The sequence below is a fragment of the Zosterops lateralis genome (genome assembly GCF_965231275.1).
Source record: "Zosterops lateralis genome assembly, chromosome: 4".
Classification (NCBI taxonomy): domain Eukaryota; kingdom Metazoa; phylum Chordata; class Aves; order Passeriformes; family Zosteropidae; genus Zosterops; species Zosterops lateralis.
The window spans coordinates 53,447,613-53,463,375 of record NC_139765.1 but is presented as its reverse complement, the minus strand read 5'-3'; the positions used below and the strand labels follow the sequence as shown (position 1 = coordinate 53,463,375).

The 15,763-nt window shown below is 35.7% G+C and overlaps 1 protein-coding gene across 1 annotated transcript in view; it reads left to right on the top strand.

Moving 5' to 3' along the window:
* Positions 1 to 13,603, top strand: part of GRM8 (glutamate metabotropic receptor 8) — a gene marked incomplete at both ends in the record, with an annotated part of 310,092 nt that extends 296,489 nt beyond the window's left edge. Inside the window, 2 exons of the mRNA XM_083859657.1 lie at positions 8,319 to 8,565; positions 13,554 to 13,603. Of these exons, the coding sequence (XP_083715783.1) occupies positions 8,319 to 8,565; positions 13,554 to 13,603 (297 nt within the window). The remainder of the gene's footprint in view (positions 1 to 8,318; positions 8,566 to 13,553) is intronic.
* Between the last annotated feature and the right edge of the window lie 2,160 nt (positions 13,604 to 15,763).

Sequence of the window (15,763 nt, the reverse complement as noted above, 5' to 3'; positions counted from 1 at the left end):
ACAGTTGTCCAGCAGCAGGGAGAGTACTGCTGAACTTGTTTCAGCTTAGGTCTCTGAATACCTGGTAATGATCTAAGAAATCTGTAAAAGCACGCAGTAACAAAGTAACTGGGACTTAATTTCAAACAATAAGCAGTTAATGGCTGCAGATAGACTGAGTTTAGAGGAGAACTCATTTTAAAAAAGAGGAAATAAGAACACAGTATTATAAAATGTGTGAATACAACCTCATCAGAATCCAAGACTAATGGAGAAGGAATACCAGACATCAACATCAAGGACTTGGGATACTGGCTTTTTAACATAATTTCCCCATTCTAATTATCTTGTGGAGGGCTAAATCTGTTGGCCTTTGGAACTAGAGGAGAAGGGACCAGGTGCGTATCACTGGGGAAAAGTGATTGATACTCAAAAGTTTACGTGTATACAGATTTGGCTATATTATTAATGAGATTTTCCTGTAATAATTAAATAATATCAAAAGAAAAGCTAGTATAATTGTAACTGGATTAATAATAAGATTTGCTATGGTTTTCAATAGGCTGTTAAGATTTTAAATAGACAAACAATAAATTCTTTGTTTAGCATTTTGTCAATAAGATCTTAAGTGTAACACAATATACCATAAAATCCTACTTTTGCATTGTGTTGAAGATATAATTAATATATAAATAAGAAGTCATTTAATTAATCTCATTTCTCAGTTTTTCCATGAAACACAGTCTTATTCCATTATGTTTTTATGTGGGTTTTTTTGTTTGTTTGTTTGTTTTAACTTGTATTTGGAAGTTCTTTTAGCTTAGCTTTACAAAACATCAGTACTAAATTTCTACTTAATCTTTTGGAGCTCAGTTTTCCTAAATATCATGACTGGCATACACATTACAACAGGCATAATAGAGATTAGTCTTTGGTCAATTACTGAAAACGGTGACTCTATTTGCAGTAAGGTTGATGAAAGATATGGTTCACATGGACTTTAAAAATCATAATACTGCAATAAATTGTGTGCTGCGGTATATGCAAGCTATATGATAGTGTGATATATGAGAAGAAAAATTAGTTATATTATTAGAACTTAGGAGAAGAAAAAATAAAAACTATTTACATACTGATATTTAAATTACTTTGAAAGTCTGCAAGTACTTATGATTTCCTATGACATCGATATCCTGAGGATGGACCACAATGAAGAATCAGACTTTAGTTTATTACTAGTTTAATATAACATTGTAATGAATGCTGTAGGTGAAGTAAAGGTGAACATTTCTTTCCCTTCAAAAATGTTGCTTATTTCCAGTGGGCAGAATGTTTGATAATGCAACACTTGTTTGTCTAATCTTCTCCAACTTTTGCCAAAACCCAGCATAATTTCCGATGCCAGTGTTCTGTGATTTTATCTTTAAAACTGTCTATGGAGGTTACACATCAACACAAAGGTTTTTGAAATTAGCACTTTTGGAGACACTAAAGCATCTGAAACGGGCATATTGAAACAAGCAGGGGGAAGAGAAGAAAAAACAAGGAATTTAACCAATCAAAAAATCTGATTTTCTAGGATGCTATGCTAAGAGATTACATTTCCTGATAGAAATTACAATGGAGATTATTGTCTGCCATGTTAGGAAAGTACCTTGTTGCTATGAATCATGGAATCATAGAAAAGTTTGGGTTGGATGGCACTTTTAAAGATCATCTAATTCCAGCCCCCTTGCCATGGGCAAGGACATATTTCACTGGGCCAGATTGCTCAGGGCCCCATCCAGCCTGGTCTTGAACACTTGGGATGAGACAGACTTGGGATCCCAGGGATGGGACAATTACGACTTCTCTGGGCAACCCGTGCCAGTGTCTCATCCTCATTGCAAAAAAACTCTTCCTTATGTTCAGTCTAAATCTATCTTCTTTCAGATAAGACACGTTCCTTGTCCTGTCACTACGGGGCTCAGTAAAAAGTCTCTCTCTGTCTCTCTTACAACCACCCCCTCACCCCACTCCACCTTTACAGATTGAAAAACTACAAAAAAATCTCTTTGGACCCTCCTCTCCCTCTCCTCTCCCCCCTCCCCCTCCCCTTATAAATATTGCACGTAAGGTCAAAACATGACTTAAGAGGAAAATCTGAAGTGAAATAGTTACCATAGTTCAGTTTCTGAAATGCAAGTATACACATTTTCCATCAAGACTCCTCCAAGCTTTTATAGTTCCTCTCATATCCAAGCTTTAATGGAAGTTCATACTTTTTAAATGTGGCACACATTTAATTTGAAATCAGTTATTCGATCTTTCCTTTCTTGTAACTTTTTGAAAGCAGCAGAAAATTTAAAAATAAAAATAAAGATAATATGTTTTCTCAAGATTTGTTTTCCTCTGCTGAGTGAAGAATCATAGCCTACATTTACCTCTTGAGATAATTATCTTATGAATGTTGTACTTTCATGTTTGTGAGAAGGTTTTCACTTTTCTTCTTTAAGCCTCATTTTAATTACTAGTTTGGTAAGGACTATTTTTAAAAGGCTAAAGATATATAAGTACTGTAGCTTCCCATGTTTTCTAACTGAACAAATGTTTGAAGAAGTTTATTTTATACCTGGAAAATAATCTTGTTATATGAGCAAAAGAATGACTGACTTGTACCTGTTATGTTTTCCTTCAAAAAATTTTCTTCCCACAGGTAGGATAGAAAAGTATGTTTTGCAGTGAAAGCGATAAAAACCTCTAGGTGTCAGCTTATGGGGTTCCGCAGAGAAAACATGAATCCTTTGGTTAGTTTTTGGCACTTTGCCAGCATTGTCACCTCCTGTTTCCATTCTCCTGTTTTCAAACTTATTTCGTATATATTTGTCTGTATCCAATCTTTTCCTGATTGCTTTTTGGTGTGGAATACATTGCATGGCATTTCTTTCTAATTTGTGAACAGGACTATGAAACATCATTTTTGTCAGCCAGTCAACTCTTCAGCAAGCAGCAACACACATAAAAGCAATTGTAGTGCATGGCATGGGCATTACTTTAAAAGAAAAGGACTATCTTTTTCCTAAGCCTTCTATGTTCTGCAGCACAGGGAAGATGGCCATGAATGCTTTCACTGTTTTCCTGTAAATAAAAAGACTCGTTCTGTCACCACCACAAAGAAAGAAGGCCCACTTTTCTGTCTTTCCCAATATGAGGGATGCGTGTAGATAGATGATATGTATTTTCATTTATGATGTATCATTTATTTCCTGGATAGAAATGATCTGGTAAAGGTTTCTAGCAACTGAGAATGAAGGGAAGAGTGGAAGGAGGGAATGAGATCCAAACAACCTATAGGGAAAAAAGCTTGCTGCAGTTCTGCCCATACAATATGAAACTGGCTGAAGCAGCTGAGAAGATTCACATAGGAGACAAATAGAATTTGCTAACAAGATTAAAGGAAAGATAAATCATAAGTCAATCTTCTGCTCTGTTACTAGCAATGTGGGACATGTTCAAGAGTGGCTGTGTTTATCTGTCTCAGCAGGATGGTTCAAACTCCAGTGTTTGATACCGAGGCTATTGCTCTATCATGTGGAGAAGAAGGCTTCTAAAGGGCAAATTGTATAGAATTAGCCAATGAGAGACATTAGACCAGCTGTGTCTTTTCAAACACCCACTTCTCTTTGGACTGCAAGTAACCAAGTTGAGTCTGTGCTAGGCACCTTCATAGTTTGAGATGAACCAAGACTTCCCTCAGTGGTTTAGCACTTTACTCACTGCTGGACTTTTTCATCTGTCCTGCAACTACCAGGAGTTAGAGAGCTTGTGCCAAAGTGGAAAACAGATTAAATTTACTCAAAATATCAAATAGCCATATGTCCTGTCTTTCCAGCATATACTATTAAAACCAGATTAGGGAACAGACTGAGTAAGATTCTGTTCTCAATTAGACTTATTAAAACTGAGTAGAAGAGAAAATAAATAGCATGAGAAAATCAACAATTCTGGAGAGACTCTGAATATTATTTTACATGTAAAATAAGGGAGAACTCAAGGAAGCAGTCTGGACAACATCATGACATTACTACTTCTTTTTGCTTTAGTGAAAGTAGTTGCTTTGTGTTGAACTTTGCCTCAGCAAACACCAAACTGATGGGACACTACTGGGACTTGGGAGTTATTTTGTTTCAAAGCAGTGAAGAGTAGCTGAGAAGTAATTCAGCTACCTGCACTGGGACAATTCAGTGCACACACATGCTTTCATGCATAGAAATTTTTTCAGGTTACCAAGGAGGCAATTAAATTTCAAGTACTTTGAAACTGGAGAACTCATTAGAGTATATGTGTTTTACTAAAATAGCATGTTTCATTGGCCCAGTGTTTCCTATGTAACATTTTATGTTTCAAAGTAGAAAGAGACACATAGTCCTACAATCAATGGCCATTTTCTATTTTAGCTACTGAGTTAGGATAATCTGAAGGCTGTACCACCAAGATTGTAGTACCCTTCTGATGAGGAAAAGGTCCAGGTCACTTGTGGGATAGACAAATCATGTCTAAGCAGGGATCTAAATCTTTTGCACAAGGGACTCTCTATTGTGATGAATCTTTTGTCAATTGTGGAGGTTAAAATTACACATTAAAAGTCTTGTATCAGTTCTGGGATGGGGTTGGGATGGAGGACAAAGACAGGAAGGTATTTAGGCCTCAAGTATTTCCCATAGTTTAAAAGGTGTTTTTCGTTGCACTACCATGATATTAGTTTCCTAATATATCCATTGTCAAGAACAAGAACAGATATAGCAGCCTTTGTTACATTTGTGGAAGGCATTATGGGACAAAAAGTTTGTAGTTCAGAAGGGATTTTGGTGTGAGGAGTGCTGAAATTCATTTCTGTGTAGCTATGAATCATTGTAAAAAAGGAATCTTTATTGTCCTGTAACTTCAAGTGAGCTACCACTGTGAGACACACTAAAAATTATTCAGACCTCATGTCTTATTAAACTGAACTACTTTTGTTGCTCCTTGATTTTTAGAGCATCTAATTCTGTAAAAGTTACAGGTAGTTATGTTCCCAGAATAATAAAAGTACCCAGAATGCACAGCCATAAACATCATTGCCCTCTTGTCAGGAATAAAACAAGGTAAGAGTCAGAGAAAAGTCAAACCAAGTTTGTGTGGTATCGGGTTTGCTAGATTTGAGTTTGTTGTGGTTTTAAAAGCAAACAAGTGAGAGTCTCCAAGTCAGAGATACAATTAATTAAGAAAAAAGGTTAAAAGGTAAAAATAAAATAAAATAAAATAAAATAAAATAAAATAAATGCAATAACACAAAGCACCACTGACAGAGTCAGAATACAACCTGAGCAGGATGGTGGAAGTAGTCCAGGTGAGGTGCTCTTCCTGAAGCAGTGATCCTGTAGAAAAGTCTGGTAGGTCTGGTCCTCTGGGAGTCCAGTGGGTAAGGGCTACAAGTACTGTCCCAAATCCCAGCTTATATCCAGGTGAGAATGCTTGGCTCCTCCCCCTGGGCAGAGCATCTCACAATGGGATGATGAGTTGTGAAGTGGGTCCTTGATGGCCCATTAAACAGAGATAACTCCTGGAGGGCGTTACCTGTGAGTCATGGGCAAGGCATTGATGGGCCATTAGCAGGAGACAGCCCAAAGGAGGGGGGCCTGGGAAGAACACTGCCCCACCTGGTTTCAACAGTTCATGAAGATTGTGATAGAATAAATACTTTGTGTACATCCTACACTGCAACCCAGGACAGGGTTTCATTGGGCTGCAAGAATGGGGATTCCAAAAATAGGCAGAATTAAATGCAAGAGATATTTCTGTCCTATAAACAGACTCTCAGCCTGCAAATGGCCACTTAAAAAAGTAGTAGGGCTTGTTGAGATAGGACAAGGGGTAATGGTTTTAAAATAAAAGAGGGTTGATTCAGACTAATAGTTAGGATTTTTTTTATGATGAAGGACTGGAACAGTTTAGCCAGAGAGGTGCTAAATGCCCAATCAGTTGAATGTAAACATTCAAGGTTAGGTGCTCTGAGCAACGTGATCTAGGTGAAGATCCTGCTCCTGAAGATCCTCCCTGCTCACTGCAGGGGGGCTGAACTAGAGGACCTTTAAAAGTCACCTCCAACCCAAACTATTCTATGATTACAGTAGGAAAAGAAATTAGACTCAAACTGTTATGGACAAGTCAGCCGCCAGCTGAGTATGCAATTGCATTAGCCTATGAAGTCAGATAGATGTACACACGCACACAATGTGTACATGTAAAGATATATTCAAAGCCTTTCCCTCGAGGTCTAGCAAGTGTCTTGAAACCCTTCTTTCTCCCTGGCTTTATTAAAGAGTAAGTAGTAAGGGGGATCCATGAAAAAGAGGATCCCTAAGTCCCTAAGAAGCTCTTTAAAGACTATATTCAATATTTGAAAACTGTCCTGTCAGAAAACTCCGAGTTCACCCTAGTGTTGATATTTCAATAATTATAGTGGCTGGTTCAAAACCACAGCAATCATTAGAAATAAACCTCACTGCATATGAACTGTAATTGGCAATATGAAATATTTTTTAAAATAGGCTATTGTGCTAGTCATCAGTTAAGTCCACAGAAAATAGATTAGAGGTAATGACATATGTTGTGAAAAATATCTCTGCTGAAACCCCTGGGATCTTAATTTTTCAATCTACGATGAGATTCAAAGTTGTTTCACTTACGTAGCCTAGCTGAATATGAACCTATCATATATTATTTCCTCAAGTACTGTACTGTTGTATGATTGAAATGAAGGAAGGTGTTGCTTCTGTAACTTTCCTCAGCACAACAAAAAGACAGTCCAGACTGTCTTTTCAGGCCAGTGCTGTCCCTGAAACCAGGTTGAGCTTTTTACAGATATAGAAGAAATTTTAGTGTTTCCTTGAAGAGTAGATTGGGCTATCCTGCTTTTTATAGTAGTATTTAGCATAGTATTTGTATTTCTTTGCAAGTATACAGTTGCTTTATAAGGTCATTCGGAATCCATGTTTTTTTCTTACCTAAGATTGCTTTGAGAGAGCACAGTTTATTTGTGATGTCTAAGGAGAAAGTATCTAATGGAAAAACTTCGTAGGCTGAAAGACGTTAAAAATGTTTGACTATAATAGTGCATAACAGTTTATTTTATCTCTACTTTTCTGCCAAGGGTCAAGTCACCCAAGGGCACTTCATAAAAAATGATGATCTGAAGCTGACATTGCAGACAGACTTACCACCTTATCTTCAGGTTAATGTGATAGTGTTAGCCAGTGCTTAAAATCACGCCTGACAACAATGTCACTGAATCATCTGCCAAGGCACTGAGCATGTTTTACATCAGTATCTTTTTCAGTATAACAAAGATTACTGAGAAATTTCCTACTTAACACAAAATCCTAAAGTAATTTTTCATTCATAATATTGCTAATAAAAAATAATTCCATAAGGAAAAATAAACGTTGAGCAGAACTACAATTAGTATTGCTAATATACTAGCTAAATATTTCTTCAAATAGAAATTTCTGTCTGCTGTTCTTATGGTGTGATCATTGTCATTTTTTTTTATGGTATCATGGAAGACCAGAATTACCTTTTTTTTGTAGATGATAACAAAAAATAGACAGACTCACTTTGAAATGCCAGATTTTTTTTGTTGTATCTATAGGGAACTGAGGTCTTCTGTGAGGTAATTTCATGGTTCCTCAATTTTCTGATTTCTTAGTTAGGACCATGACATATTAATAACTTCATTGTGTGACAACAGAGCATTATGATTACAATTCAAAAGTAGGATGGAAAACAAACAAACCAACCTAACTCCCCAACACACTCAGGAATATTCAAACATCACTAGGGAAAACTGATTTTTTTTCAGCTTGAAACTCACGGACTATGTAAAAGATTCTATTATATTCTGTATTATGCTGCTGTCAGTTGAGCCATGCTGCACACACTGTTGAATCACTATGTGGCATATTGGTGTAGAGGCTTCTGTCTGTTACAATAGATGACACAAGGTTAACTCTACTGTCATTCCTGTTTTCTTGTCCAGACATACTGGTTTTTTTTTCTGAAAGTGCTCTTGCTTCAACATCTTTGTTACTTTTATGAGAATGAAGTTTCTTGAATATCGTGTTGTTTCTACCACCTACTCTTAAGGTTATAAACCCAACAGGAAACAGGCATACTCAGCTATAATTAAAAACAACCTAAGCCAAGGGTCCTTTTGATGTTGCCTTTCCACCTAGTTCTTTTAAGATAACTACTTTGTTTTCCTTCTTACACTAAATCAATATAACAATGATTTTTATGTTGTTGTTTCTTTCCTTCCCCAGATGTACATCCAGACAACAACACTTACTATCTCCATGAGTTTAAGTGCTTCTGTGTCTCTGGGCATGCTCTACATGCCCAAGGTTTATATTATCATTTTTCATCCAGAGCAGAATGTTCAAAAACGGAAGCGGAGCTTCAAGGCTGTGGTGACAGCTGCCACAATGCAAAGCAAACTGACACAAAAAGGAAACGACAGACCAAATGGAGAAGTCAAGACTGAACTGTGTGAAAGTCTTGAAACCAACAGTAAGTCATCTGTAGACTTGGTCAAGAGTGGCAGCACATCTTAATAGATGTACGTTCACAAGAATGCACTTTCCTTTAATAATAAACTTAATTATTTTTTGTTGCTTGTTCTGCATGAATCCAGAGATGTGTCAGAATTCATGTACTGCTGGATGCAGGAATGTCTAGAGTTGTTTCAAAGAAATTGATTTTCACAGGAGGCTAGTAGGAAAAATAAAGCACAAGCAGATTTTGAAACGCCACATCTTTTTAAAATTGTTTGTTTTAGCTAGTGCTATTTTGATGTGTTGTACATTGCTGTGCCAGTGGTATGTCCTGACAGTTCATGAGGTGTATTTATGGTCATCACTGTATATTCAAAAGTCAAAGGCTGTTGAAAAAAATCTATGATGAAAACAGCTAACATTGTTTTTATTTTGCAGTCAGACATGGAAGTGAAAATAATACTTTTTACATTCCTACCTTGATATTTGTTGGATTGTTCATTTTTCACAACTCACGAGTAGCATTTCCCAGTAAAATGCTTCCCATCCAGGTTTTTGTTCTGGTCTTACTCATCTTGGTACAAAATCATGATTTGTATGAAGTTTAATCATTACATGTTCTGATATACTGTAAGTTTTTAATGGGAAAAAAATTCTTTCCCACATCAGGAAAGTCCTTGAATCTTGCTAGATCTGTAAGTTTCTCTGGTACAGAAGAAAACAGAGGTTACAGCTCCCATTCCACCACATGACATATCATCTTATAAACTGGACTTCGTTATAACAATAATAATCAAATATGAGCAAAGACATCAACCTTATACCCAGTCCGTAGAAATGGAGAATTGTTTTCTATTGAGAAGTTAGATGTCACATTAGATGGGCAGCTGTGACAGCTAAGTTTTTCAGTCATTTTACTGCAAATGACATGGTTTCTTTTTAACTTTTATTGCTTCTGGATGATGTTGGTGTTTAAATAGTACTGTTTTGGTTAAGCACATTGAGACAAGGCAGTACCAAGTTTGCATTAAAATATTGTACTTATTTCTGAAAAATGAATCCCCCAGTGAAATCAATGAGAGTTTGCCAGATTGAAGACTATATAAAAGTAGTCCATAACTCTACCATGCTATAGTTGCTGATGCGTGGACCATATTAAGTACAAACTATTTCACTGGAAAAACTCATGACCCTTCAAAATGTGTAAAACTGATAGAGTGAGCTATGGGATTATTCAGCTTCAGATTATGACATGTAACAAAGGACAAACAAGAAAGGCATAGAAATTCTTTGTGGATCAAACAATAGAATAGGAATAGAAAAGACTCAGTAATCTTGCAGCTCTTCAGAAGTCACCAAAAGAAAACCTCAGAAGGAAAAGAGACATGGATTTTGCAAAGTGTGCAAAACTTCCAAGGAGAGGATAAAGCAGGGTTTTCACAGTAAGGTGAGAAAGAGTGCTAATATGAAAGACTTGGGTATCTAATGTTTATATACTGTACCTAATTAAGAAATGCTGTGACTGGTATTCCTTAAACTATGATTATGCATAAACTATGATTATGCATAATTCATTGAAACAGATGCTACTGGAAGCAAGTCTGCTTCTCCAGTAATGCATGTATGCAGGGTAATGCTTATTTACTGTCCTCTAAACAGGACATTAACAGTAACATATCTATATAATTCTGAGCTCACTAGGAGTATATCCTGACTAGGTTTTCATCCATCATAATGCTTCATAGGCAAAAATTCAGTGAAGTCATTTGCACTCTGGAAAGCTCTCCCTATGTAATTGAGTTCTAGGCCTCAAGATGGGTTTCTCTCTTCCCTGAAATAATTATTGTCAAAGCTTTTGAAGGTTCCTGTGAATTTTAAGTGCACAATGCAGCATAAGTCCTTTTCACTGTGTCACTTCTAACAATTTCTCAACACCACAAAATTTCTTCTTGCACTGACTCTACGTGAGATAGATCTTTCTTTTCAGTGATAGCATATGAAACTAATTGCAGAATATCAGTCTACTTCTGGTAGACCAGAAGTGGGCAGTGAGTGTTTCCCCCCATTTACCAAGCACAAATACTAGTAATGATAGCAATGCTAATAACTAGGTGAGAAACAGGATGAGATAGTCACATTATCCCTTTTGCTTCCCATCCAGAGACAACTCTGCTCTATCTAGTTTGTCCTGTTCCATGTAACACACGTTATTCTGTGTTGTCTTCCACATGCATATGTTCATGGATTTATTTGTGGGAACAGGTCCATATTTGGGTGTTTCTGGGAAACAGGATAAAAAAAATCCCATTCAGGTGCAGTTACAGAAGGCAATGAGAAGTACATTAAATGAATATAGGTCAGACAATAACAACCATTCTACATTGGTTTCGATTCTCTTTTTTTTTCTTCTTTTTGTTTCATTCCAACAGCAAAGTAGTAACTGGAGCTGTAAAAGAGTGTTTATTCTCAGACATATTTTGAGCCAAGTCCATTACTTTTTTTGGGCATCTAGGCTTGCCAAATGTGGTTCATGTTATTATTGTGAAATTCTAACAGTCTTAAAGAGCAGGACACCAGCTGCTGAAGCTTTCAGGTCCCCAAACATAGACTCTAGACTTATTCTACAGAACAATAAAGACACATGCAATATTTATGAAGTAAAAAAACCCACAAACATTATTTGGAGATGAGATTAGTTTTAGTATATTTCAAACTATTCTCTACATTAAATTCCTGTACTATAATTTTTTGAAGTAGCAACACTCAGAACTCAGCTGGATAATTTTTGTTTCTTGATCAACTCTAGATTAATTCTATCAAAATTTTTTAATTCTCAGATACACAACAAAGTTACAGCAATTTAACAAATTACTCTGTATCAGCTGAGGTGTGGTAACTACTATTTTTGTATTTTGTATTGTATTCTTGCAAATGTCCTCACATAATTCAGCTTACTGAGTTGTGATAAATCTGATTATGTTACATTGCTGTGGGCTAAAAACATGCACATGTAAAGTTTTCACAGAACTCAGCTCATACAGGATAATGTGGTAATCTAACTTAAACTGATTATGTATCTGACCCTACTTTCAGGGAAAGGGGCAAAAATAAGCTCTTATCTTTCTGTCCTTTTGTTTCCAAGTATGCAGAGTTTTCAGATGTGCATTTATCTGTTGTTTATTAGCTGTGAAAAAAAAAAAAAAATCTTTCATGCTTGAAGATCTCAGTGCCATTTCATCAGTCCTGCATTATTTTGAGTAGGAACTTAGCAGGCCAAAAGAAAAAATAGAATCCTCTCAGAAATCCAGCTGTGGGAGCATGAGAGAGTTCAGACGGGAGCAGTACATCCCATCTGAAAGATCTGAAAGATGTAGATGAGGCTATATTTGCTTCAAGTGTCCCAATACATGCAAATAAAGCTATTTCACGTTGGTGCTTGAATGTTGTGATCAGCTATGAGAAAGACTTGCTTTGTGTGCCAAAAGCAGTCCTTTCAAGAATTAGCTTTTTCCAGACACAAAATACTGGAACTACCTGTGCAAATGAAAGTAAGAAAGATTACATTTTGCAGCTTTTGTTTGATTATTCATTCTTATATCTACATTCTTAAAGAAGAAGATTGTAGTAATATGTGATTTGATTTAAATGTTCTGGATCTGTTGCATCTTAAAAAATGGTAATTGCTCAGAAAATCTAAAAAAACATGACAAAATTCCAGAAGTAAACTTATTTATACTAACCACTAATTATTTGCATCAATTTTTGTGATCCTTTATTTACTTTAGTCTATGATGCAGAAGACAGAAACTGTCATTTTTCAGTTTCTGTAGTCTGTTCAATCATCAGTTTGGTGGGCTGAATTTAGGAGTTAGCATGAAGAATGTTTTTCCTATCTCTCTCAGCTGTTCTCACCAGACTCTATATAGAAAAAAGAAAGAAATTGAAGAAAGGTATGGAAATAGAAAATTTGAATCTATAGACCAGGCAACCTTTGTGCCATCCCGTTATTTTCATCTTACCAGCTGCAATCTTCACTGTCATAGAGCAGTACATGTCTGTAGCAGACGGAATATAAAACATATTTAGAAAGTCAAATTTCTCTTTATGCAGTGTAACATAGACCTTATTATAGAGAAAAAAAGATACTCAATCCCCCAGCAGTCTGTTTTTTCCATGCACCAAATTGATTTAAAATTAGAGAACTAACTATGAGACCTTATGTAACCACTTTCCTCCTCCAACCACTACATTTACCTTGAGTGATATGACTTGAGACATATTTTTATAGCATATTTTTTATATTTCTTAATAGCAAAGATGTATAGGCTAGAACCTTAAAAAACTTTCATAAAAGATTCCTACTTGTTCAGTTTTTCAATGGTAGAGCTGCTTAATTCTCTCAATATATTGCCTCATTCTAAACAAGGAGTATCAGCTTTGATCAAAAGAAGGCATGATCAGCTGACCATCAACATATTTTTTCTCCAAATAATATGTTCTGTAGGGACTATCTGCTCAGTTTCTCTAACTTGGAGAGGGTCAGGCTTTGTTCCTTTCAAGGAGCCGAAGTCTCCTAGAAGGACAAGACACCACAAGCTGCAAAGTTGTATTCAACCAGTAGAAGAGAAAGAAAAATCCAATCTCTAAAGTAAAAAATATCTTTATGGAATTCAGACAAAATAATACCAGTTGTTGAAATTCTGTTGTGGGTATGTTGAAACCACTCATCATTTTTCCTTTTTATTGACTTTTTCTTTCCCAAGTCATAAACAAAATAAGTGGTCATGTACAGAGAAATTGAGATCCAGTTTATAAACTGTTTATATACATTCTTAAACATTCTTTATTCCATGAACATGGACCATATTGTTTGGAAATATAGTAGGACACTGTCTGAGTTCAAATGCTAAATATGGGTTTTTTTCCTCCTCTCTTGATTCTAAAAATGATGAACTTTTTTTGTTGTTGTTGTTGTTTGGTTTTGGTTTTTTTTCTGATTTACAGCCTCCTCTACCAAGACAACTTATGTCAGTTACAGCAATCAGACAAACTGAGCAGGGATGACATTCAGTGGAAGATCTGCAGGACTGGATCTTGCAAACACAGACTTTACCACCACCAGAATTCAGTCTTGAAAATATCAGTAGACTACATTCAAATCGATAGTCAGTCTCCTAAAGAACAAGGATTAAACAAAAGCAAAAGGCAAAAAAAGACAGGGGAAGGAAAAGTCCAGGTTTCTAACATAGAGACAGTGTCAAGCTTCTGAACTGTTAACTCACAAAAGGAAGCAAATCACAAAAGGAAAACAAATGTTAGCTTGTGAAAAAAAAAATGCTGTTGAAATAAATCATGTCTGATGTTATATTTGTAAGTACTTTTTTGTGATTGTGACAATTTCCTTTCCTGTCCTACATTGTTCAACTTGTAAAAGAAGATGAGTTTGTTTCTTGTGACGGCTGACTGAATTAAGTCCCGGGTTATGCTAAAATAAATGCAATGGTCAATGCATGCTAATTTTTTTACAAAATAATTTATTTCTAATAATAAAGGAATGTTTTGCAAATGTTGAGACTTGTTTTGTTGCAGTTCTAAGGAAAAAGTCCTTATACTGTTGTCTATTGTTTGTTTAGAATGTGCAGTAAAGGTGGGTGTACAAATAAAATAATAATCATGGCATCAGAAGAATGCAGTGTAAACTCTAAGCATGTGTGTATGTGTGCGTGTATGTGTGCACCTGTGTGTGTACATACGTGCATGCCTGCCTGCATGCGTGTGTGCGTGTACTCAGCAGTGCGTGGATTTATTTGTTAAAAGCTTTGTGACTATATTTTCTAATGGAAGGATTTTTTCCCTCTTCTCACCCTCAAAGTAAGTTCATTTTATATGTTTGTAAAGTAAAGGCGTCCTGATAGCAATTATTTTGTATGATTGTATTATATTTTTGAGTCTCCACTAATAATTTTGATCCTTTTCATTTCTGGAACTTACCGTTTGTAAAACTTTATGACAGCTAGACTGGATTAAGCTGAAAGTCTATTCAGCCTAGTATCCTGTCTCTGACAGGAGAATGTAGCAGATGCATATCTCAATAAAGGTGACTTTGAAATAACAGGAGAGAAATCAATGGAGAATTTGAAAAGCAGTAGCCTAGTGAATATATGTACTATTGCCTTATAAACACTTACAAATCAAAGAAATAAATGCCAATCTACAATTTAATCTTCTCATCTTCTAATCCCTGTCATTGTAAGGGTAGAAACAACTATGCAAAAAGAGAAAATCACATTTATATCGATTGTGTTAATGAACCCCTCCAAATAATTTAAAAAAAACCAGAGACTGTCCCCTTTGTCACTATACTTGTGATGGATGTTCTGTAAGACTTTTCTGCTCTGTCCAGTATTCACCATTCATCAAGTCAGTGGGTCTTCACATGCAGCTGATCATTAAATGTTACGTCTCCTGACTTAGCTTGGATGGGTCCTTGTGATTTTATCCTCACAGCAGATGTATTTTTATAACGTATCTTAAAGGAACTGTGATGGATCCTAAATTACATGAATGAAAGTGGAAGTATCTGAAACTGAATCTCTTTCTATTACAATGCCAATATTTAAACAGCACAACTGACAACTGTATGACAGTGAGTTTCCATTTTCAAAGTATTTGATAAAACATACTTAGTGTTTCCCAGAAATTGCATGTCTGAAGTATTATCTGATGATTGCTTTGGTATAGTATGGTATTGTGGGTTGGTATGTGTGATATTTTGTGAAATTTTCTTTTTTGACTATGCCACAAGCACATCAAAGCAAAAACTATAACACATGCTTACTTTTAAGCATATAGATGGTGCAGGGAATGCAGTGAAACCTGAAAAAAATCATAAATAAAACAGTTCTAGTTCTATTTTGTTTGCCAATACATCATAAAATTGAAATTTTCTTGTGAAAATAGATTGATTAGATCAATTTTTAGCAAGACAGACTTTCCTGTCTAGGATGGATTTCCTTAAAGAGAAAGAAAATCTGTTTTATCTCAAAAGCAATATTTTGACAGAGTTTCTTTTCAAGAAGCCTTTGAAAAGTTTAATATTCAACACACAACAACAAAATGTTTCAAATACTTTGAAATATCTACACCTGTTAACTTAAGAATGACCATATGCATTTGAAAAAGTGGTACATGGGAATTGTGTTTAAAGCACATTT